The sequence below is a fragment of the Crotalus tigris genome, unplaced genomic scaffold, assembly GCF_016545835.1.
Source record: "Crotalus tigris isolate CLP2741 ecotype Arizona unplaced genomic scaffold, ASM1654583v1 scf7180000018491.14276545383:2951260, whole genome shotgun sequence".
NCBI classification, from domain to species: domain Eukaryota; kingdom Metazoa; phylum Chordata; class Lepidosauria; order Squamata; family Viperidae; genus Crotalus; species Crotalus tigris.
This window is the reverse complement of record NW_024097037.1, coordinates 2,328,847-2,353,046: the sequence shown is the minus strand read 5'-3', so window position 1 is coordinate 2,353,046 and position 24,200 is coordinate 2,328,847. Positions and strand designations below refer to the sequence as shown.

Sequence of the window (24,200 nt, the reverse complement as noted above, 5' to 3'; positions counted from 1 at the left end):
TGAGTGTAGCTTCCCCTTTGACTGTTACTTGGGAGTTTTGGAAATCGGTTAACACGAGGTTTGATGGCTTGTGCTTAACTCTTTTGCCGCTGCAACTACAAATGTGTGTGAAAGTCCCCTGGGAAATTATGGACAATGCGGACCCTGTATCTAGTTCCTGCAGCTTGACTTTGAGATGCAGTTTTTTCTTAAGAGGGCGATAGGCATCTGTTCTAAGCACGCTCCTCCTAGTGGTGCAATAGCCCACCTTGTGTTGCCCTGGGGCCCTGGTACCTTACTGGGGAAACTCTTCTGGTAGACTCTCTCTCCGACGACCCTGACAGACAGCGGCGATGTGGCCTTGTTTGCCACATGCACGGCACGTTGCTGTGAGGAACCGGCAGTCTGCACGTTTGTGTCGGCCTCCACACTCCACACATCTCGAGAAGGGAACTGCCTTGTCAACTGGGCGTTGTGGCCTTCTTTCTGGTGGCTGCTGTAACTGGTCGACCTCTTGATCTGATTCAGAGTCTTCGACCCTCTCAGCACCCTCCTGGTGGACAGCCTTTACACAGGAAGTGCTCCTGGAGAGCCGTAAGACCTTGATGGCCCCCCGGCGGCTTCTTTGGCTGTGATCTCCCATAGGGCATCTTGAAATGAAATAGTCTCTTTAGCGAACAATTTCTGTTGGAGATCCCTACTTCTTAACCCGCACACTAAGTGGTCTCTCAGCCTCTCTTCAAGATCTTTAACTTGCAGGGTCGGGCCACTTGACAAAGGATAGCAATGAATTCAGCAGCCGATTCACCCGGTCATTGGTCTCTTCTTTCGAAGGCGTGCCTCCAGGCGATGACCGATAGCTTCGGCTCAAAGTGTTCTTTGAGCATTTTCTTAAGTTCAGAATAAGCAACAGATTCAAGCGGCGCTGGAGCTATTAAGTTTTTGGTGATCTCGAAAGTCGCCTGGCCACAAACACACAGCAGCGTTGCGGCCTTCAAGCCGTCCTCATGAACTTGGTTGACTCTTAAGTAATTCTCGATTCTCAAAACGTATGAGCTCCACCTCTCTGGATGTGAGACGTCGAATTCTGAGAGTTTCCCAAGTTTGGCCATGGTGAGTTGTTTTCCGTTGTTTTTGGCCTCGCAAAGCCTTGTGCTGCCAACGTTTCTTTAAGCTTCCAGAGATGGTTCCTGGGAGCACTCTTCCTCCAGCGTTTCCGTACTGGCAGGAATGAGGGGGGGGAACGCGGCCCCAACCAAGGCATTGTCACTTGGCTTACTCCCTTAGTGACTCAGCTCTTCGAGTTTGGCAGCACATCCCACCTTCGTTGCCACTGTTATGTTTGGTGCTCAGTGAGGCATCGACGAGGCAGCAGGAGAACAAACAACTCTTTATTAAAGATTTAAACAGAAGCCTGGATAACTGCAGCTCCACCCCTATTTATATACTCAACAACTAGGTAGCAGCCAATAGGATTCAAGTATTAGTTCCCACTTTAACACAAGATAATTAACATGTAGACAGCAAGTCTGGTTCTTAACTGACAGAGTCTTATGACCGTTTTTTCAACAATTCTAAGTACTTCACCTCAATACATTACAGGTGGCCTGTAATATATACCTATAGCAATATCATTTCTTTTTCCTCTAATTTTCACCCAATTCATTCTAGAAAGCTTTCATTTGTGATTTTGTGCATTTCTACAAAGGTGTCATGATTCCTTGCATAAAATATAACTCCACCTCCTCTTTTGTCAGATCTGTTTCTTTTAAACAATTTATATTCTTTTAGCAGTACATTCCAGTCATGGGTTTCACCCCATCAAGTTTCAGTAATGGAACAGCATTGTACCTGCCTTCATATATTAGGTCTTCAAGTTTATCCTGTTTGTTCTCCCTTACTTTGAGCTTTAGTGTATAGGCATCTGAGCCCTTATGTTGCATCCTGTTTCTCTTGTTTTATACCTGAATTCCCCATTCTTCTCACCATTCCGTTCCTCATTGTCGGATTGGATATTGTGGGGTTTATGTTTGGGATTAGATCCTAAAGACTCATCTCCTCTCCCTTCCAGTTTTAATTCAAAGCCCTTTAGATAAGTGGAGCCAATTGTTTTCCAAACAATTCAAATTCAAATTTCAAACATTGTTTCCCAAACAACAATCTTTCCAAAGTCTTCTTCATTTTACAAGGAAGGAAATACAGATTAAAATTGTACATACGGAAAAAGAGCCAGCTGTACTACTGATCAAAGGCAGCCTATCTGGGAAGGCCACAAATAGTTATTAATTTCATTCACTATTTTTGTATCTTTATTGCAAGTGCAGGGGGAGAGAGTTGTGAACTTCTCAGCCCCCTGAGCCAAGATAACTTGCCTGCCTTGCAAGCAAGGGGTGTGTCTGTGCAGGTATTGCAATTGTTGTTCTGCCTCAGGCAGTAAAATTCTCAGATCAACCCTGGAGCAAAGTCAACAGTAATGGGGGATGTCTTTTGCCAACTTTGCTTCAACAAATGATAGACATTTTGTAATTTGTTGAGTCAAGATACCAGGAGGTTGTGTCAAATTTCAGTAACCATAATTCACTATTGATATCACATAACATTTATAAAACTCTTTTATTGTTTGGCCAATGAAGTATAAGACTGCATTTTTCAGTCATAGCTGTACTTAATTGACAGCTCCTCAAAATGGCTACCAACCTCCTCAAAACCTATGAGGATTGGCCAATGAAATATACCCACTGCCACCTAGAGGCCACTTTAAAGAGGTATGGTGGACAAGACATTTTGCTACAACTCAATCTCGGATTCAAGTGAATATGTCAAGTGAATATTTCTTTTCTTTTCAAAACTGATTTACATGGCAAGTTGCTGCACAATATTAATACATGGGGTCTACTGAGATCCTTGGAGCTTAACATACTTTGACCCTGAGCAGTAACTGAATTTCTAGTTAGCTATAGGGACAAATTAACTTTGGTTTGATTTGTCGAGCTATTTCTGGGATCTTATTTATTTTTTGTTTCTTTTATTTTGCTAAAACTTTCAGATACAAAACTCTCTTTTCCAGATTATGCCTTTATTGCAAAAGCATTTACGTTTGAAAAGGAAATGGAGGCTCATATTGACAGTATTCAAACATTGGCGCTATGTGCATTTTCTTTAAAAGTAAAGAGCTGGTGAAGGTCACTTTAGTAACTGGGTTGGAATTTTGTATTTTTATAACTTGATATATCATTGGAATATGACATAAGAGAATCTATAAAAAATATACAAAGCTATTTCAAGTCAGTGTTAGAAATGTGAAAAACACGAAGGCACATTTTATCAAGCATGCTGGACTTATGAAAAAAGCTATGGAATTTTGTTATCATATATATTTTTAAATATCGTAAACAACAACATTTTCCCATGGGAATAATTCATATTAGTTAAAAAAATAGTTTCAAAATCTTATTTTAAATCCATTTGGGCCCTTAGTCCATTTATAACTTTCACCTTTTCCTGTTTATTTCTCCAAATATTTTTAAATCTTTATATACTTGTATAAAACTTTCACTAAGAATTAAAGGAAACTCACCCAATGTAGTAAATTGTGCCATTATGATAGTTTGTAATAACCAAAAAGCAATTAACAAGTAATTTCCAAAGATGATTAAGAAAGGAATATGTGAACCTTATGTTCTTTTTAAAGATGCCAAACTGCCATTTGGGCCACAATGGCATTCCCTCATCTCCTAGTAATCTAAACCTGTCAGAGATCACTACTTTGTAGTCTCCTCATGAGGAGCAGCTGTCTGTAGCATTTGTGGGTGATCTTGTCCAGGGAGGAATCATTTAAGCTCTTTATTTCATGTCAGTCAACAGTTCTGCTCTCATTAAAGCCATATTCAGTTCACCATTTCTTCCCTAGAAGTTTTCAGAAAGAAATTTTGGCTACAAATTCACATAATGAGACAAACATTAATATTGCTAATTGGAACTTATGGACAATGAATTTAAAAAGACACATGGTAGACTGATAGTGTACAGGTAACTGCAGCAAGATTGTTTTATGCAAAATGATGGAAGAATTATGATATTCCCACAGTGAAGGATTTGATTGTGAAAATGTCAGGACTTGCTGAAAAGGTGAAACTGAGCAGTTTTTTAAGAGAACAAACAAAAAAATTATTTTTGAAAAACAGGAATCCTTATATAGATTTTTGCTGAAAAAAGAAAAAGACTGATTTGTGGATTTGAAGATTAGGAAAGATGGGGATTAAGGAGGGGGTGAGGGGATTTGCAAAATATTTAAGAGAAACAAGGGACAATGAGATTGTATTAATCTGTTTAAAAGGCTAGAAGTCATTTATATGCTTCTTATATATTTCTTTAGTTTTTCTTTTCCTGCATGTTTTTTTCTTTTCCCCCTCTTTTTGATTGTCTTTTATTATATGAAAACTCTTAATAAATATAAATAAATAAAATACCCTAGCAATTGGCAGGAAAGAAGATTCTTAATTTTACCTCAGTTGCAGTCCTTATGAAAACTAGAGTAGAGTTACATCTACACCAGCTATTTTATAATGAAAAAAAATCTCCCACTATCACCAAAGCACTTATTTCTCTTTTATTATAAATAGACACAGTAAGAGACTTTAGTTCACTTTGGGGCCTATGATTTAATGAAATGTAATTTTGCCGTTTTCTTTTTATCTTAAATCATGCTCACTTTAGGTACAGATGTGAATAAGGAGGCCTTATTTCTCCATTAGAATTTACTTCACTGGCCTTATCTAAGCTTGAAAGTTGAATAGGATTAGGCCTGGTTAGTACTCAGATGGGAGATTTCTACATAATACCCGGCCTGTAGATTAAACATAGCATCAAGGAAACACACAAAAGAAAACCACATGAATGTACCCATGAATTCAGCAAGACTTGAGCTCAGCCCTAAGGATACTTCTTAGGTTTCCAAGAATTGTCTCTTAAAAAACTTATTTTCTTAACTTATACCTTTTCATCAGGCTATATCTACACAATACAAAAATCCATGGCAAATAATACCCAATCACACTGATCCTTATAAGATACATACTGATTGGGAACACACAATATATTGAACCAAAATTATCCAACCACAATGCTGTTTACTTAGAAAACCCATCATTCACAATCTATGGTTATTCGGTCAAGATAAAATCTGATCTGTATTAATGCTAGATCTCAACCTTGCAGACTACAAGATTCTTCCATTCTCTTTTGTCAGATATCAATCAAATCTTTACTATGGTCAAAAACCAACATAATTGTCAGATATGTAGCTTGCCATCCCTGGTGCTAGTTTGTTTGCCATTTGGAGATGATTTTTATGGGCCTCTTCCTCTCTAAAAATAGAGTTGTTAAAAGTTATATTTCCATTATTTCCACAGTGGCATTTAATATATGACTGAGTTTTTAATTTGAATTGTGTGTATGTTTTATTCGTATTTTATGAATTTGCATTCTGTTTATTGTGTATATTTTCAAGGCTGAAAGCCAAGGCATGAAAATACATAACTTCTGCTTCATTTTTATTCTAGCCGATTTTTAAAAATTAAAATACTTTCATGGGCTTTAGGCACTGTACCAACTACGCCTAATGAATAAGTTGGTCCTGCAATTAGGCAGTCATTTCCTTTACACTTAATCTTGCTAGTATGATAGTGAATTTAATCTGGATTTTTTTTTTAAATTTTAAAATGTCCATTATGCATAGCATGCTTGCTTATTTGATGTCTTTCAAAAATATGGTATAAAAGCTCCTTAATTCCTCAGTCTACACAATCTTTAGCCAGATTATCTGGGAACTATGGAAAATGAGATCCAACAATTAGTAGAATACCAGCTTGGGTAAAGCTGATACTTAGTAAGGATGATAACAAAGGATATAGTAAGTTGGTCATCAGCCTGTAGTGAACTATCTTCTCCAGTAGTTCTCAACCAAAATTATAGTAATATCTGTAATCAGAGATGGGATTGTTAGTACTGGGAAGCAGATTCTGTGTCTGTTTTCATACAACATGATTAATCCATGTCAATTTAACATCTAGTGATTGTATAAAAAATGAAGCTTGCCTAATCTTAACCTTGATGAAGGTTTTTTTGGAAAGAAGATCCGTGTGAATCCATCCCATTTAATTACTTTATGATTCAGTGAATTCTATGAAGCCAGAACATAAATTAATTCACTAACTAAAGTCAATGTGTTAATAAGAACATATTCTCTGTCTCAATGCCATGCATAGAGTTGCCATATTCATTGATTTTAGTGTTAAATCTTGCATCAAAAAGTATGTCTTGCTACAGAGATTCACAATTACATTTGAATACATGCCATAGATTTAATCCCTGTGTACATGAATATGCAATGGGTGTATCTCTGTGCATGTGACTAGTTATGTTATATCAACAAATATGTTTAAGTAGGAGTGAAGGGAAGCACATCAAATACTCACATCATTTGCATTTGGTTGTTTGATAGACATCTGGTTAGTTACAAACAAAACTTATATTTTATTCTTAGCTGCAATATAATCTTAACACAGTTTCAGTGGGTCAATACTGTATCTGATGCTATTCATGCAGGGAAGATACCAGGAAGGTAACTCTGAGCTTTGAGTTAGGAGTTACTGCTTATTAAGCTGCTTAGGCAACACAGAAATATGTACAGAGCAGCTGACGTGTCTCCTTCAAAGAAGTAAAAAGGAAGTCTTAAATGATTGTCTTTAATGAATTGGATTTCTGCAGAAAATTGTGTGTCTCCGGTCACTCTGTGTGTGCATGTGCTGTTTTAAAATGGATGCCTCAAGCTCAGCACAATGATGTCATGAGCATTATCAAATAGGTGACTTTGACACCTGTGTAATCTCCTTCCACATTCTCTTCACTGTCATGAATATAAATTCTTGCTGAGACAGATAAGGGGAGAAAGTCACATTTCCTCAACAGCAGACTATTGCAGTCAGAAAATATACTAGTATAGCAGGGGTAGAACATCTGGATCCCCTATAGCAAAGGCGAATGGTGAAATAATAAAATTAAATCAAATTAAATAAAGAAGACTGAAAGGAAGCTCCTCCTCCAATTTCTGGGATTCTCATTTATTGTTTCTTCTCTTCTATTGTAGGGAATTTTAAAGGTCTGTGTAAGCAAATCGATCACTTCCTCGAGGACACAGAGTATGAAGCCGACACAGCAGAATATTTCCTCCGTAAGTCTGCAACTTCTCTTTCTGTTTCTTCTCTGAGCAGATCAGGGGTGCCCTTCATTCTCTGCTGATGACATTAGATAATACTTATTCCCAAAGGATGACACCCTGGTTGGGCTACCTGAGTAGGACACTGGGTATTTGCCATAAAGTGTTCTGTTCAATTCCCATGCTGTGTCTTTTGCATGTATGTGCTCATTTGGTTCCCTGATAATTTACTTAAAAGAAAATGTATCAGAGGATATTTTTGCCTTCATGTGTTCTGAAGTCAAGGCCATGACATTTATTTCTAAGATGTATTATTATTCCTGATTATTTCACCTGTTCTGCATATCTTCTCTTTATGGAAATTGTCAGCACCTCAGAACTGTCAGCCTTAGGACAAAGTCTAAGAAGAAACAGCATGGTGTAGTGGTTAATGTATTTGTGGAGACATCCAGCTTTGAGTTGATCTAGGCAACTTTGGATCGGTCATCATGTCTTACCCCAAACTACTTTACAGGGGTGTTGTCATGGGGGAAAATTAGAGAGGAAACATGCCGCCTTGAGCTCCTAGAAGAATGGGAGGCTATAAAAATAATATAGATATACATAGAATAATATAAACTAAATTGGAGGGAATCCATTTCATATACTATTGTTTAAAGCTCAGTCAAAAAAAGGACTAAAAATATATATCTTTCTCTGACTGTTTCCAGAAAGACTTTTTAATGGTTGGTTTTACAGAATTTAGTAAATTCAAAACCCAGATTAAGAAAGCATAATTGCTCCATTTATATATATAACACAATATGATAAAACCCTGGGCCCTTCCTCATGGCCACATTTTAAAATGCATTCCTCTAGCTATGAAGAGGGCAGAAAAACATGCCAACATAATTTATAGTGCCCTGATAGTCAAACCCTAATTGGCCTCAGTAACAAATCTTGCAAGTGGTCTTTTGTGTCTAGTTCTTCTGGGGGATCACTTAAGGGCAGGGATTCATACAGTCCTTGGGCTTTCTCTCCACTCCACTCCATGTCAATTGTCAACAAGAAAGAAGCCATCAATTTATGAGGCTGAAACTCTCTAGGAGAAACCTCATTTGGGACAGAAGCAACACCATTTTTCTAATTTAAACTGACTGACAGCCCATCTTTTTACTGACCAGTTTTTGAAAGACTACTAAACACAGGGGTAATAAAAAGGCTAGTGGTCTTCCAGAAGACCAGAAGACTAGTGTATTTAAGGAGCCTAAGTAACATCTGGATATCAATTGCAAAAGTAAAACAAAAGAGGTCAGGCATCATTTAAGTAGGTATCATCACAGAGCAGATATCTGGATTCTTCTGCAGCCCAAACCAAACTTCCCACGAACAGCAACGACTAATGAATGGAGGAAGGGGCATCCTGCAGAGCATCAACCAGATAACAGGAACACCAAATATGCCACTCCCTCATCAGGGCATCTCCAAGTTTTTTCATGAGGCATAATAGAATATCTGTAAGTAAAAATATAAGTTGGCAATGGACTGAAATCTTAAAGCTAGAACAGCTGAGGACACATATAGACTGACTTTGTGAAGGGCCGGAGATACCACAAAAGTGTTCTTACTGATAATATTTCACCTCTTTAGCACCTATTGTATACTCTATTTATTTCACTGTATTCTTTTAGTACAGTGTCTTTCCTCTATAGTTAGAAGGATATCCAGATGAGTCCAAATTATTAATATTATGGCTTAATCTGATGGCCTGGTTTATTCAACATGCTAAATAATGACAGAATAATGAGTTTCCACAATATAAATTGGAACCACAAATTAATTAATCCTACTACAGCCTAATCTAGTGAGTTGCATGACCAGTCAAGTATGTTTCAAGACGAGTGAAGATTCGTCTGGTCATAACTCTCGAATCTAGATTTCTTCTGTGTGGAAAATCTCCAGCTCCATTTTGTTTCTTAGCCAGCATAACCTGCTTGGTTGGGGATGATAGCAGTTGACACAGTTGGGTATGTCAGGTTAGAAAAAGCTGCAGTAAATTTGAGCTCCAAATGTATTCACATATTTTTCTTTAAATAGAGGCTAAATCTCATCTGCAGGTTTGCTTTGCTACCTTCTGGGGGTCTTTATATTCCCGTGATCCTGTTTATACATTTGGGAAAAGGTAAAATACTACTGGAGCATCCTGAGCAAGTCTCCCAGGCTGCAGAAATGTACAATGGTTAAACAATCATCAGCAATATAAAACTATAACAATTTGAAAGCAAGCCCAGAAGAATTATAATATTTAACCTTTCATATAGCCAAAATATTGAGCATATAAATGTGTACATTTATTCAAAGTATTTACCTAGTCCAGTATTGTTTGGGTTCACACATTGTATTAGCTCATGATTTGTGGCTAGGGTACTGGAAATTTTTATCCAGTGTACCTGCAAAGGGCAAGGCTTACGCAAATTGTCTTTGAAAGCATGGATTCTATCACTAGGCTATGACCCTTCCCCTTTTGTCTCTCCACTAAAAGCATTTCCACACAGTTGGCAACCTCTCTACCTCAGGTCCAGAGCCAGAATTGAGTGTCCTCCTGTGCTCTGTCCTACCAATGCTCATTTCAGCAGTGCAGTATGAGAGTGCCAAAAATACATCCTGCAAATGCCTGTACACATTCTTATTCTCCCTTTGTTGGGTTTGCTCTTCAGACTAAGAGGGGGAAATTTAGGAAAAGGCCCACTTGCCACTTTTGATGCTGAGTAGTAAAGCCACTCTTCTGAGCCATCAAGACCATGGCACCTTGGCTGTAGAAAAGAAGGGTAAATCTCTGGAATAATTGGGTGGGATAAAGCAGGATTTATCTATCTTTCAATGTTTCTACAAGAGCAGAAGCTAACCTAAAATTAATTGTGCCAGCTTCCTATTCTCCAAACAAGCTTCTTGATGTCATGGGAACAGTGAAGAGCAATGCCAGTCCCAGATAGTATGGCCTCCATTTGTAGAAGGGGCCTAAGAGATAAATATATCCTGGACATAGTTTGCCCTTGAGATATCTGTAATGCCAGATTCCATGGTTTTAATAGTAGGAGTAATCATACTTGGTCTTGTAGGTGCAATAAAAACAATAATTATGAATTATTTGTGGGGTTCTCAGCTGATCATATAGTTCTTGTTCATTTAATCTGGTTTGCTCTTCTTATATTGAAAACACAGGAGATACTGTGTAGCTCCAAACTTCACAAGTATTCATCTGTTGTTTTCAATATATGAGGAGCAGACTAATCACACTGAAATCATAACTGATATATCAACAGAAGAAGCAAGAATGGAAGCTTTCTTGATAAATTCCACTCCAAGGAAGATGGAGTATAATTCTTGAACCTTCACCAAATAATATTATTCTTTTATTAATGAATTATTATCCATCTAAAACAAATTATTCTCAGGATGCTTTATATAAATATAGATGACACAAAAATTAAAATCTAATGAAAGCCACATCCATAAAAGCACAAACAATCATCTCAAAGCAAAACAAATTAAAATATGTTAACTACTGACTACTAAAAACAAAATCTGAGAAGGGTTTTTCCCTCTATTTTCTCCCCCAGGAAAGAAACCATTTTAATATCAAATTAGGTAGCGGGTAAACGCAACTATTTAAAAAGTCCCACAAAATAACAAGCATAACCAGTCAAGGTAAAAATATGAGCTGAGAAGAATTTAAATCTCTCACTAAAAATATACTAGACAGGCACTAGCTGGGCTTATATGTGTCCTATGAGTACTTGACCATAACTGAAACCTGCTTGCATTTCGTTATGTGAAAATATGTGGAGGACGTAAGAGAAAGGAAACAGGTAACCCTTCAGATAAAAAGTGTCCTTCAAGGTCAGTTCCACTCCTAGTCATTTCATGGACAGATCTATCCAATTTTCTTGTATTTATTTATTGTTTATCAAATTTAGATACCACCCATCTCACTGTCCAAATGAGCAATTTTACAGATAAAACCAGGAAACTATAGAAACACAAATCAAAACACAATTAAATACGCCTGTCAAAACACAATTCAAAACAGAGTTTAAAAAAAAAATTAAAAGGCAGAGGGAGCGCCCTCAAGCCACCAACCACCCCCAGGAATGCATGCTACTCTTCAATCTCTGTGCAAGTTGGCAGAACCAGGTCTTCACACTCTTCCAGAAGACCAGAAGAGTGGGGCTCAACCTCACTTCTGGGGGCAGAATGTTCCATAAGGAGGGGATAACAGCAGAAAAATCTCTCTTCCTGCACACCCAAGACTTCCCAGACTTACGGAAGTGATTTGCCACTGTCACCTTCTAGGGTGCTTTTGATTTCCAGTCTACCCTAATATAGCAGCCCAAACCAACAGCATAACTGAGTCTGGAAATGAAATCAAAAAGAATGAAGATGATGCATTGCTGATAAAACATTACAGTCATTCCATACTCTTGCCACCATATTTTATAATAACTAAAGCCTGTAAACTATTTATATGCAGCTCCATGTTGCAATAATCCCACATTATTTATTATTTTCTACAATATCCCGCAGTCACTAAAGCCACCTGTGCCTCTGTAAATCATCTGCACACAAATACGCAAATTGTAAATGCCAAATGATATAACAAAGAATGTTACTTTGTCTACCTACCTTACAAGGCAACAATTCTATATCATAGATTAAATTAAATTAAGCCCATTCCTTGCTACAGTTTATTTATTTTCCCAGGCTTTCTAACTGCATAGCTTTAGCTTCCATGTTTTATATCTGTTAGTTTTATGGAGGATTTTAATGTACTTTATCAGCTTGCATAGAGTGGCTGTTGTGTGGGTGGGTGAGTGGATATACACATATACATACAAAATGATAATAATGGATGTGCAGATTTGCATGTTTTTAATTAAATCTATGCCCTGCAATAGCAATAAATCATGCAAATTAAGCTTAGTTTGCAGTAACCAGCTTGCTTTTTCATGAAATGGCTCTTTTCCAGCCAGTGAAAACTGGTTCAGAAAAAGCCTTATGTTACCGTAAAAGATTCTTTATTGCAATTGTGTTGGACTAATTAAAATGTGTGTAAAAAAAAGGAAATTGTAGGATCCACCTATGCTCTACAAGACCTTTGATCATGAGCCTCTCCTAGCAATTACTGACATTCCTCAGTGTTAAATCTCATCAGTGTTTTCTAGAGATCATTAGTGAAGCATAGTTCTCTCTCTGAAACATGGACAAAGATACTTGTCTAATAAAGACTTGAAATCAGTGGATTTTAAATCTCCTGGAGTGGGACAGAATCATGTCCATGATTTCCACAAAAAAATTCTGAACTTGGTATTATACCCATAGACTGTAGGGCTAAAAATTAAGTGTCTCATTGTAACATAAAGGTTTCTCCCCCTTTTCATCCTTTATTGACTCATGCATTCTTTAGAAAAACCTCTGAGAAACTGGTGACAAATAGAATTGTATTGCCTGTGAATGCCACCCTCTGGGTAACCAAAAGGCTAAAGCAGCATGAGAACTAAAATTCACACCAAATAAAGCAGATATCATGACCCAAGAATGGAGGTATCACAACAGTGTTGTGTTCATTTTGTTTTCTAATAAATAAGCATTTCTTCTTAGAATTCATAGGGAATTCCAGTCCAGCCCCTCTGAAGAATGCCAGGATGTGCAAAGCTGCTATTCAATGCAACACTTACTTTTTCTTCAAAGTGGCATAATTTGATCAAAATGAATACAGGAAATGTTTAAAATGAAAAAATTTCCAAAATTTGAGTTCTAAAAATTCTGTATTAGGCGACAGGTGACTTGTTTCCAAATCGCTTTTAAAACTCTCAGGAAAAAAACTATATATAATCACTTTCCTGCAGTTATAGAGCTCCTTCTGGAGACAGTAAATGGAGATTTTTAAACAATAAAATGTTATCCTGTTGAAATTCAAAGTACATTGGGAATTATTTGATCACATTAAAACGAATTGGTTTCTTACACTGACTTCGCTCACAATACTCACAACTAGGATTACTTTTGTTATGTGAACTATAACTTTTATCAACAAATATTCAATTTCTTACAATGTTCACGACAAGCCTGCAGATTAGATAGTGTTTCTAGTCAAAATTAGCCCAGCTTTAGCTAAGAATTACTATATGCATTTCTAGAACTTCCATAGCATCTTACTAGAATATCATACTGCCAAAATATGAAAATTGTGAAAATATTTATTTATTTAGTATATAGCACTGTGAAAATAAAACTGTCAGTATAAACCAGGATTTCCCAATCTTGACAATTGGGGACGTTAACTCCCCAGTCAGTGACAATCTGTATGGCTAACCACTCATGATGGTTTCCCATTAGCAGTCACATTTCTTGTTTGCTTTCAGCCCATTTGCTAGATCCAGGGAGCATCTCAATGCAGGGACAACTGCACATAAAGCTCCCCACGATAGAATACATGCAGATCATCCTGTTTCAACACATATATCACTCTTGTTACACAAGGATATGACCTAACAATATGTACTGATAGCTTTTATTAACTGGATTTAAACAATATACTAAACTAGTTGGGTACTTTGTCATCCAACATGTTGTGGAAATCTCAACCTTTGTTTAACACATATGAACTGGGCCATTACATTAAGCTGTAAGATTTGTTGAAGTATGGAATGTTATGTAAATATAACAACCAGATTTTGTTAATTGAAGTTTAAGTTACAGTGTTGTATAACCCACTAGCCAAACTTGACAGTTCAATTTAGAATCACATGGCCCTTTCAAGAAAGAAAGTTGCTGTTAATTAGTTCTTTGTTCTTTGTGCCAAAGATTTCCTGTGAACTTCTTTATCATGATACTTGTCTTGCTATTGCATCTTGCAAAGTTTTCCTGTAGGTTTGCAGGAGTTAGTGGGGATGGAAAACTGGAAACAAAGGAACATTTTGATATTGATTTATGAAAAGAAATCAGATGCATTAAAAATCTTGTTGGGACTGTTTATTCCCTATCCCTAGGTAAAGAATTTTTTAATCTTTTAAAAAGATAAATACATGCTTCATCTAGTTAAGCACTCAAGACAACTAACAATATATTATATTTTGTTACATCAAAATAAATATTTTACTTATACATTTTAATGTAGCCAAGCCATACCATACTGAAAGAATTGTAAACGGATGAATTTTATCCACACTTTCAAAGTGTATTTCTGATTATTCTAATATGAATAATTTATATCAGTCTATCCCAACCAGGTCCTCTTCATTCAGATTGCTCTTCAACTTCCATAATTTCCAGCCAGCATAGGCTTAGAGACCAGCAGGTTTAGGGAAGCCAGCAAGATGAGGAGGGCTGACTTAGATGCTGCTATATTATACACTGGAAATAAAAAGTACTGAGTCTGTTATATGGATACCCCATAATGTGCATGTTCATCTTTTAATCATCTAATATACTGTATGTGTGAGAAATCCCTAGATGAGTCAGATTTTATATATGTACATGCTTACAACTGTTCATGAGAGAGTGCTTTAATGTTTGCTTTTAAAAAAAGTCATACTAGTCACACATATTTTTGCAAAAGCTCCCCATTCTCCATAATGCTTAATCTGAAAATCATTACGTCTATGTGCATTTATGTACCTGCATGCTATTGCCATCTACTGGCTAGCCTCTGTGTGGAGTGAAGTACTATATCTATATGCAAGGAAGTTAAAATTTGCCCAAACCTTTAAAGGAGAAGGTCATTTTAGATTTCCAGGAAGTATGATAATACACTAGGTGAGAGACATTTTTTCCTGTCTAATTTTATTTTTGAAAGAAGCCTTAAATCAGTTGTCATTTTTTTTTAGGGTAAATACAGTAAATGAATACAAATACCTATAACAGCCTTCATTAATTTGCAATACACGTACACATTTCCAAAGCATAATGTGCTTCTAGGGAGTTAGAGTCAAGTGTTAGCAGCTGAAAGGCAATTGGGTAGCAATTCCCTCTTTTCCTCCTTAACACATTTTTTTGTGGAAAGATACAAGGCATAAAAGGGGGGACTGTGAAAAATGGAAGACTTCATCTGGAATCTTCATAAGATTCCATGTTTGAGGCACAAATCCTGAATGATAAAAAACCTTCTCTGCTCCCCACCCCACCACCATGTGTCTGTGTGCAGGCCTGCCTGTGAGCAAGGACTGGGTCCATCTGGAGAGTCTTCCATGCCCACTTCTGCACAATATCTGTGTTTATTTTCAGGACATCTCCTGCTGATTGCAATTTGTCAACAATATGATGAATGGTACATGGCATCGTTTTAATTTTCTGGCCTTTAGAGTTTCTGTATGTTCAAAGGGATGGCACTGTGTTTTTGTTTTTGTTTTGTTTTGGTTACCAGACGCCATTTGACTGTTCCCAGCTCTAAGTACACTGCTCTCTTCTAATATCCAATATGTTGATAGTTCATTTGTAACAGCTTTCTTCTTCTGTTGATGCTCTGTTTCATTCTCCTCCTCTTTCTCTCTCCTTATCACTGGCCTTCCAATTCCTGTGCTTCTTTGCTATGTCTTTTTTGTTCCACCTTGCTGCACTCCTCACCAATCTTCCACACTCTTCCTTAATTCCGCCCCCCAACTGCATGTCTTCCCTTCTCTCCTTGTCTTCCACACTTGCTATCATCCTCCCCCTCCCTTACCTTCCCCCACCCCTCTGGTTTTCTTTGCTTACAGGGGCTGTAAGAGCCTCTAGTATTTTTCCGATCCTGAGTGTGATTCTGCTTTTTATGGGTGGACTCTGCATTGCAGCCAGCGAGTTCTACAAAACCCGACATAACATCATCCTTAGTGCCGGCATTTTCTTCGTGTCTGCAGGTAAAAGGGCTGAGGGACCAATGGGCTGCCTCTTTGCACAGGGATAAAATCACAAAAATCAAAAAGGAGGGAGGGACCCAATGTGTTGGGAGGTAAAGGGAACAATCGGTTCCCAGAGCATTGGGATGGAACATAAATCAAAAGAAAAAGACTGGGAATGCTAATATTTCCCAACTCCAATCACACTATTCATTTCCTCAACTGAATTAAATTATGCAAAATGAAAAAGGAGATGTTTTAATCTAAGTGATTGCAGGAGAGAAAGAATGCATTGCAGTTGCATTCCATGTTTCAAAGTTGCAATCTATTTTAGAGGAAGTCGAACTAGATTTGACAGTGGAAGAATAATTTGTTTAAACTTGTGTGTGTGTCACCTGAGCATAGAGCTGGGAACAGGAGATCCAGTCATAGAGCAACACATGGATATAACTAGTGCCCTCTGTTTTCTTCACTGGAATTTCTCATTACTTCCCCTCCCCCACAAACACCACAGCCAGATTCAGTTCTGTGCTGGAGTTCACTGGAAGAAAAAAAATAAACTAGAGTCACAACAAGCAATAGCATGATGAACAATAATTTATCCACAATGTTTTCAACATGCCGAGGGCAGGTGGAGCATATATCTCACCTGCTCACCTGCTTTTTTGCTGTAAAACTAAGATTCTTCTACCCTCATTTGGAAATTCTGAGATGTGGTTCTACCTTCACTTTAAATCTCTTCTTGCATGAAACTTGGGCTTCTCCGATCATGTCTAAACAAATAGACCTTCTGCTGTCATACTTAGTTTGACCCTGGCAATGCAATACACTGCCTCTAAAATTTCAGCTGCCTTACATACATTATATTCAGACAGGATTTTTTTTCAAGAGCATTGTTAGTAATATGGTTTCATAAATGTTAAAAGTAATGCTAATGAAAGTAAACCCAAGATCCTGGATGACAACTTACATATTTGGCAAAGAACATCAGACATGTGTTCCCCTATTCCCATTCTCCTGATATTACCCTATCAGTGCTTTCCTAGGCTGAACACGTCTTTTTCCTCCAGGAAGGAAGTGGCAAATCTGTTTAGGTATGTGCCAGATATAGTACTTTATGTTGGCCACAGCAGATAAATGTGGCTGCTGCCTCTTTTTTTTTTACCCCTAGTGTAATGTTTCTCAATCCTGAAGTCTGTATATCTTAAAGTTGCCAAGGTTGAGAAGCACTGCCTTAGTAGAAGACTTCTCACCTTTATTTGACCATAGATTGGATGGTGATATGGATAATCTTTCACCAGAAGAAAAGAACATCTCAACAAACAAAAACATTTTTCTACATTAGGTCCTGTTTGCTAGGTTGTTTAAGAAAGAGCAGCTCAGAAAAATGAAGAAATTTTATTTGGCTTCCTATGCGCGTTTAATATTGAAAGAAAGTTTGGGCTTTACCACTGCAGCATGCAGGTGAAGACTCACAGGATTGAATTTCTTCCATACCCCCAAAAAAAAATAGTAAAAAAAAACCCCTCCATATCAAACAGTAGACATTTGTTTATTGTTTCAGTTTGAATCTTGCCTTTCCATTCATAGAAACTCAAGGCGGCTGACAGGCAATAACAAAACTGCATGTACATTAGAAACCCATTTAAGTTAGATAGGATGACCTAACAGTTAAAGTCATCACCAACCAATTAGAAAATCCTGGCTCAAGACAAAGGGTTCACTCATTTTCCAAAATGCATTTCCTAAGGCAGCTTGTATTATAGCTTGAGAAAATGCAGAAGACCCTGTCAGGGGCCCTATAAATCTCTAAAATCAGGGACATGTTTATGGCTGTCTTTCTTTAGCAGCCAAATTAATATCTATACATTCAAATAAGAAAATCAAATCTCCTATATCCTATAGTCAACAGCATAAAATATAACTTTCTAAATTACACTTAGAAAACAACTGGGAGATGTGTTAGGACAAGCATAACATTACCCTGGTATCTTGGAGTGTTAAGCCACATAGCAGCTGCATTTTGCACAAATTATAATTAATTTTTTACTTATTTATCTGATGACATATATGTTGCCTTTATTTCAAAGAACAGCTTTAAGACTGCCACATATGAAACATGCTGCAGTACTTTAACTATGATGTAACAAAGGGACAGGTAACTATTGCCAGATCTAACTGGCTCAGGAAGAATTGCAGCTGGTGAATTAGGCATAATTTTGCAAATACAGTCCTTGGTACAGTCATTATCTGCAAATCCAGAGACAATTGGAGGTCAAGGACTGCCTGCTCTTTCAAATGAAGTACAGTACAATCCCTTCAGAATAGTTTCTTATTGAGGAAATCCTGGAAAAATCAGATGCCAAGAAGAAAAGTTCTAGCTTAACTTTTCTTCCAATCATCTTCTTTTCTAGATGTAAATATTTCTAGATACAGAAGTGTATTTTATTTGTTTTTTTAATGGAGGAACATTTGATCATGTGAACCCTGGCTGCAATAAGAAGTGGTACAATTGAAACACAGGTTTTCACGTCATAGCGAACTAGGCCAAAATAAGGTCTAAGATTACTCCTTGTGTAAAAGTCCAGCTCTGTAACATCCTCTTTTAAGCAATGAAAATGTTGGAGTGTATATGTGGGCTTTTTAAAGAGCCTGTCTCTCTATTTGTGACATTTGTCTCTTGTTTCTAATTATTCTCTTCATATGTTGATTGTGGCAGCATCTAGTGATGAAATTGGATTATTGTTTTTTTCCCAGAATGCCTAAAATATTATGCATACACTCCACATAGCAAGGGGCAGTTATCACCTTCATATGCTCCTGAAGGTATTTGCCTGGCCACTGTCCAAAAAGAATGCTGGATTAAATGAACCTTTGGCCCAATCCATGAGGGATCTTATGTTTTAAGGTTAATGATGAATCTAGTTGTAGACCTCCATACTTGTCCATTCCTTCCTACTTCCACTATTGGCTAAATTATATCAATGTTCTGCATAGGGCTTTCATGCAGTACTTTGGTGCATCTGATTTCCACGAGACATCCAGGATCTCACGGTGGTCTCTCCAGGATCAGGGTCTAGAATGCAACCAACTTTGGGAGTCTGAATTAAAAATGCCCAGAAACATAGCAAACAAATCATTCTTTCATTATTCATATAAGTCTTAGCTTAGTTAGAGACTGTACACCACTTATCAATTGTTGAGAGTCAATATTGCATCTCCTCTCACATAAAGGGCTCAGACTTTGTACATATAGGCTCATGATAACTCTAAGATTAGGTCTTCTACAACTCCACCTCTAAAACCAGATTATTACTAAATGACAGCAGAGATACAGAAAATCTTAATGTTGGCTGCCATCTGGTCGCTGTCCAGAGCTTTGCAATCCTAGTAAGGTATGCCTAGCTGACATGTAATTCAGCAGTTGTTTGACTTTCTTTATATTTTAGTTTGCTAAAGATTAATGGTGTCTAGATAGCAATATTTTATTCGATGCCCATTAGTATAATTTTCCAAGGTGGCAAAATACAGGTCTAATAAATTTCAGTTTAACAACAGACATCAACAAAGTGGATGCATTGCAATATACCCTCCAACCAAACACTAGGAGTAGAAGGTCTCTGTTGTTTATCCCTTCAACTCCAAATTCATGAAAACTGCCAAAGCAGAGTAAAGCTGTTTGTTTAGTCAAATGCCATCCTAATAATGATTTCATCAAGAAAGAATTTGAACCTCTGTCTTGAGATTCCAGCAAATCATCATAGGATCCTTTGGACAAAAAAAAAAATACAATTCTGTTTTAAACATAGAATCTAAAAAAACCCAAATAGTTCTCCAACATACAATGAAATATATCTCCAAATAGTTGGTAAGGAATTCAAGTTGGTGAATGTTATACTATAGATATGGCAATGTCTATGTTAGGTTGGTGCAATATATGATATAAGAAATCATTACAGGAGTACAAAAATATTTGAATAATACTCTATATGGCTGAACATATTAGGAAACAAATACCTCAATATATGCAATTTTTTTCTATACAGTATTAATAAGTAAGCTAAAGCCTATCTAAAGCATCAATTTAAATCTGTAGAGAGAAAATTCAATGCCATCAAATGATGGAGGCAATTACTAGTCTAGGATAACACAAACATATATTCATATATTTGCTAGAATTGTGTTGTGTTTCCTCTTCTGTCATTCTATATTTTTGTGGCCTAAAGTAAGGATTTTAATTGTTAATATTAAGGAGAATTGAGCTTCCTAGCTGTGCTGGCTAAGGATGTACAACTTGAAGTCCAATATATTTGGAGAATATCAGGCTGGGGAAGGCTGCTCTGAAAAGTTTTTCAAAAGGAATTTGAGTCAGGAAGTGTCATTATGATGTTAATACAAACAGTATTGGAACATTCAGAGTCTCAGATAAATCCCCAAATGCTATCTTTCAATGGCTGTCTGGTACTATTAAGCTTTTCAAAATGGCCATGTTATTAATGGGAAATAGGTCAAAATATCTCAGTAGCAGCAGAATAATCACCCTTGTCTACAAAGCCTCTTCAAATTATATTAGGTATGCATAGAAGACATTTTATAACTTTTTTCTCCTTCTCTTTGCCTACAGGTCTGAGTAATATAATTGGCATTATTGTGTACATATCAGCCAATGCTGGAGACCCCTCAAAAAGTGACTCCAAGAAGAACAGTTACTCTTATGGATGGTCCTTCTACTTTGGGGCCTTGTCCTTCATTATAGCTGAGATGGTTGGAGTGCTGGCTGTACACATGTTCATTGACCGGCACAAACAGCTGCGTGCCAGCACTCACACCACGGACTACCTCCAGTCCTCTGCCATCACCCGCATACCCAGCTACCGCTACCGCTATCAGAGACGCAGTCGCTCCAGTTCCCGTTCCACTGAGCCTTCACACTCCAGGGATGCCTCTCCTGTTGGGATCAAAGGGTTCAACACCCTCCCATCCACGGAAATCTCAATGTATACCCTGACCAGGGACCCCCTGAAGGCTGCTACTACCCCCACAGCCACCTACAATTCAGACAGGGATAACAGCTTCCTCCAGGTACACAACTGTATCCAGAAAGAAAACAAAGACTCTATCCACACTAACACAGCCAACCGCCGGACCACCCCTGTATGAAGCTATCATGAGGGGCTGAAACTGGAGGACAGGGAAGGTGGGAGAAGGACTTGGGTGCAGGAGGGAGGAGCAGTGGGGAGGGCCTGTAGGGGCAAGAAGAAAGCAACCATAGGAACCTTCCAAAAGCAAAAAAAAAAAACCAACAACAAACAAACTTAAGTGAAACATCCAAAAAGAAAGAAAAAAAGTTTAAAAAAAAGGAAAAAAATAAAAAATAAAAAAATCAAGAGAAATTTAAAAATATAAAAAATAGAAAATAAATTTAAAAGAAAATGCATGATTTCCCATGTACCATTATTTTAACATTTAATAAAAGCAGATTTAAAAAAGGAACCAAGAAATAAATAATAATAATAATAATTTAAAAAAAAAACAAGTGGGAAAAAGAGGAGGCAGCTCTTTGGATTGGAGGGAGGGGAGGGGGGAAGATCTACTCTTTAATTTCTTAGTTTATTTTTATTTTCATTTTTAGCCCATTGTGGATTTGCAAGTTCCTGGCAACCTCCTGCCAGAAATAAAATGCAGTGACTTTGGTGTCTTTGTAGATAACCTATTTGTATGTGCATTGGGACCTACCTAAGTTTTTGAACCCGCCACCCTAGGAATAATTGGGGATTCAATGTGTCCTTTTTGGCCCATGGAGCTTAACAGTGACCTTCCTTGTCCTTGGGGATTTGCAAGGTTAATGCCAGTGTGCTAATCTCCAGGTCTCAGGAAGTTAAAGCCTCATTAGCCTATGATTATTCTGAGGTTAATCGGGACATTGCAACAACAACCACAAAAAGCTTAATATAAAGTGGCATTTTTTAAAATAAAACAGCTATAAATAAATGTAAATATAATGAGAGGATTTACTTGCCAGAAAGTGAGATAATATTTTTATTTTCATCCTTTTCCAACTTGAAAACTATGAAAACTAAAATCTTAGAAAAAAATCAACAGCACTTTTTTTTAAATGATACCCAGTACTTGCCCTGTTATTTGACATTAATAGCATTTCCTCCCTCCCCACTTCCCCTCCCAGTCATGAGAATTATGGACTAAGAAAACAATCTCCCCAGGGAGAAAATAAGGCCACTATCATTTGGTTTAGAAAACTGATAAAAATATCTAGAAGTTGTTCTCCCCCTGTAGCAGGGGTATCCATGGGGCATGGTAAAAAAAAATATAAATGTCAGGATGGTGGCTGCAACGGTGTATCAAAACACCACCCTTTTTTAAAATGTGTGTTGTATATAAAAGCAGGCAGAACTCTGCTATTTTGACTTTTTTTTACTAAACTCTGTGGACACCTCTGCCTTGCAGTCATCTGCAGGCTTTAGAAAGATGCTAGGCGAAATAGCTACTATTTGCCCACTGAACTCAGCTTCATTTACATCCGTAGCTTTTCTGCTTTGTGGATTAATGTTGTCAAAACCATTGGCGTTCCTCTCATGTACACTGAACAGGCTGTCTTTCGCTGAAATTCAGCTCTGGTGCCAAATCCATAACACTAAAAAAAAATATGCCCTGGTTTCTTTCTGTTGCTAGTGCTAGCCATCTCTGGCTGTACATTCAGTCTGCCTTTCTCTGAGACCTACTTATGGTCTGCCATATGTAGTATGGGACAATTTATCGCTGAGTTTTTAAAAATCATTCAGAAGAGGAAATATTTGGTAAGTGCAGCTTTTCCCACCTCTGTAGGACAACGTTTAGAAGAAACTGCAGCTTCTTATTTTTGTCTCTAATTCAAAGACAGAACAGCCAAAGTGCCCCAAACATGAAATCTGACAGCTCTATAAGTTTTGACAGAATTTGAGAAAGGATCTATCTGGTCCTCCTCTCATTGTTGATGTATCTGACAGGAAGAAAGCAGGGATTATAGTATATGTTCTATCACAGAGGTTAGCTAGATCATATTAAGAAAGGAAGACCTCAAAAATGCAGTAAGATGGAGAAGCAAGGTGATTAAGAGAAAGGGAAGTACAGAATACCTGCCAAGACTCTTCCTTATTTTAGGGCTACTATGTAGCAACAAAGCATTCAGTATATTTGCATCTCTTTGTTGCATCTAGACATTGTCCAGATTTTTTGCACCTCAGATCTAATGATGTGAGCTCTTTGAAGTAGGCCCAGTCAAGAAACAACATGGCAGGGATTCCAGAAATGTTCTTTATTACTGTAGAATAGAATAACAGAATGTTGAAAATTTATGAGGGATTTTTTCTGTCCAAACTTAAGTCAAACAAAATCAAGGTGGGGTTATTTTGAGTTTCTTTCTTTCCTCTGTCTCAGGAATATGTAAGCTTTTCTGAAAGTCCCCCCTAATTGATTTGTTAATTACAAAGGCCAGATCTCCATTCGTGTACTGGTACCCTGCCTTATTTATGGCCTGAAAGAAATATTGAAAACTTTATCCCAGAGGTTGTTAGAATCTCATGTGAAAGGAGTTCCTGTGACTTTACTAGTAAGTAAGAAACTGGATGTTGGCAGGTTCCTACTGCCAGGTGAAGACATGTCTTATAAGTCTTGTATAATCTTAGCAAAAACTAAGATAAGTAAAAAATAAAGAGATTAAAATATCTATTAAACATTCTTAGTTAAACACACACAAAAAAATGAGCTTCCTATATTTACTTTGCTGCTAGGCTTGGATGCTAAATTCTCCAAATTGCTCACTTCAGAAATAACTTTCTATATTTGACCCAGGATGGGAATATAAACTCTGTAAGGCAACCTTTACAATCCCAAGGTCCTCCAGTTGGCCATTGTTAAATAGTCTGGGATTAAAAGTCAACATATCTGGAGGTCTTACAATTGAAGAAAACTTTGTGGGACATTAGAGATACTAGCTTTCCTTTTCAATTATCTGATTTTCTTCCTCACAACTTATGTCATTGCTTCTCCTACCAAAAAGGGGCATGTTCCCTTCCTCACCCTCAATCCCTTAGATTTCAGGCATAACATGCCCACAACAACCATTTAAATCACCATGAAACTTGTTAAGATCATTT

The 24,200-nt window shown here is 37.3% G+C and overlaps 1 protein-coding gene across 3 annotated transcripts in view; it reads left to right on the top strand.

The window, feature by feature from the left end:
- The window catches only part of CACNG2 (calcium voltage-gated channel auxiliary subunit gamma 2), a 179,623-nt gene extending 158,172 nt beyond the window's left edge, over positions 1 to 21,451 (top strand). Inside the window, exons 2-4 of one of the 3 annotated variants that reach the window (XM_039353104.1) lie at positions 7,127 to 7,210; positions 16,003 to 16,068; positions 20,672 to 21,451. In XM_039353104.1, coding sequence (XP_039209038.1) covers positions 7,127 to 7,210; positions 16,003 to 16,068; positions 20,672 to 21,207 — 686 coding nt within the window. In that variant the 3' untranslated portion in view covers positions 21,208 to 21,451. Of the gene's footprint in view, positions 1 to 7,126; positions 7,211 to 15,927; positions 16,069 to 20,671 lie in introns of all 3 variants that reach the window. The other 2 variants (XM_039353103.1, XM_039353105.1) reach the window with 2 other exon arrangements.
- The last annotated feature ends 2,749 nt before the right edge of the window (positions 21,452 to 24,200 follow it).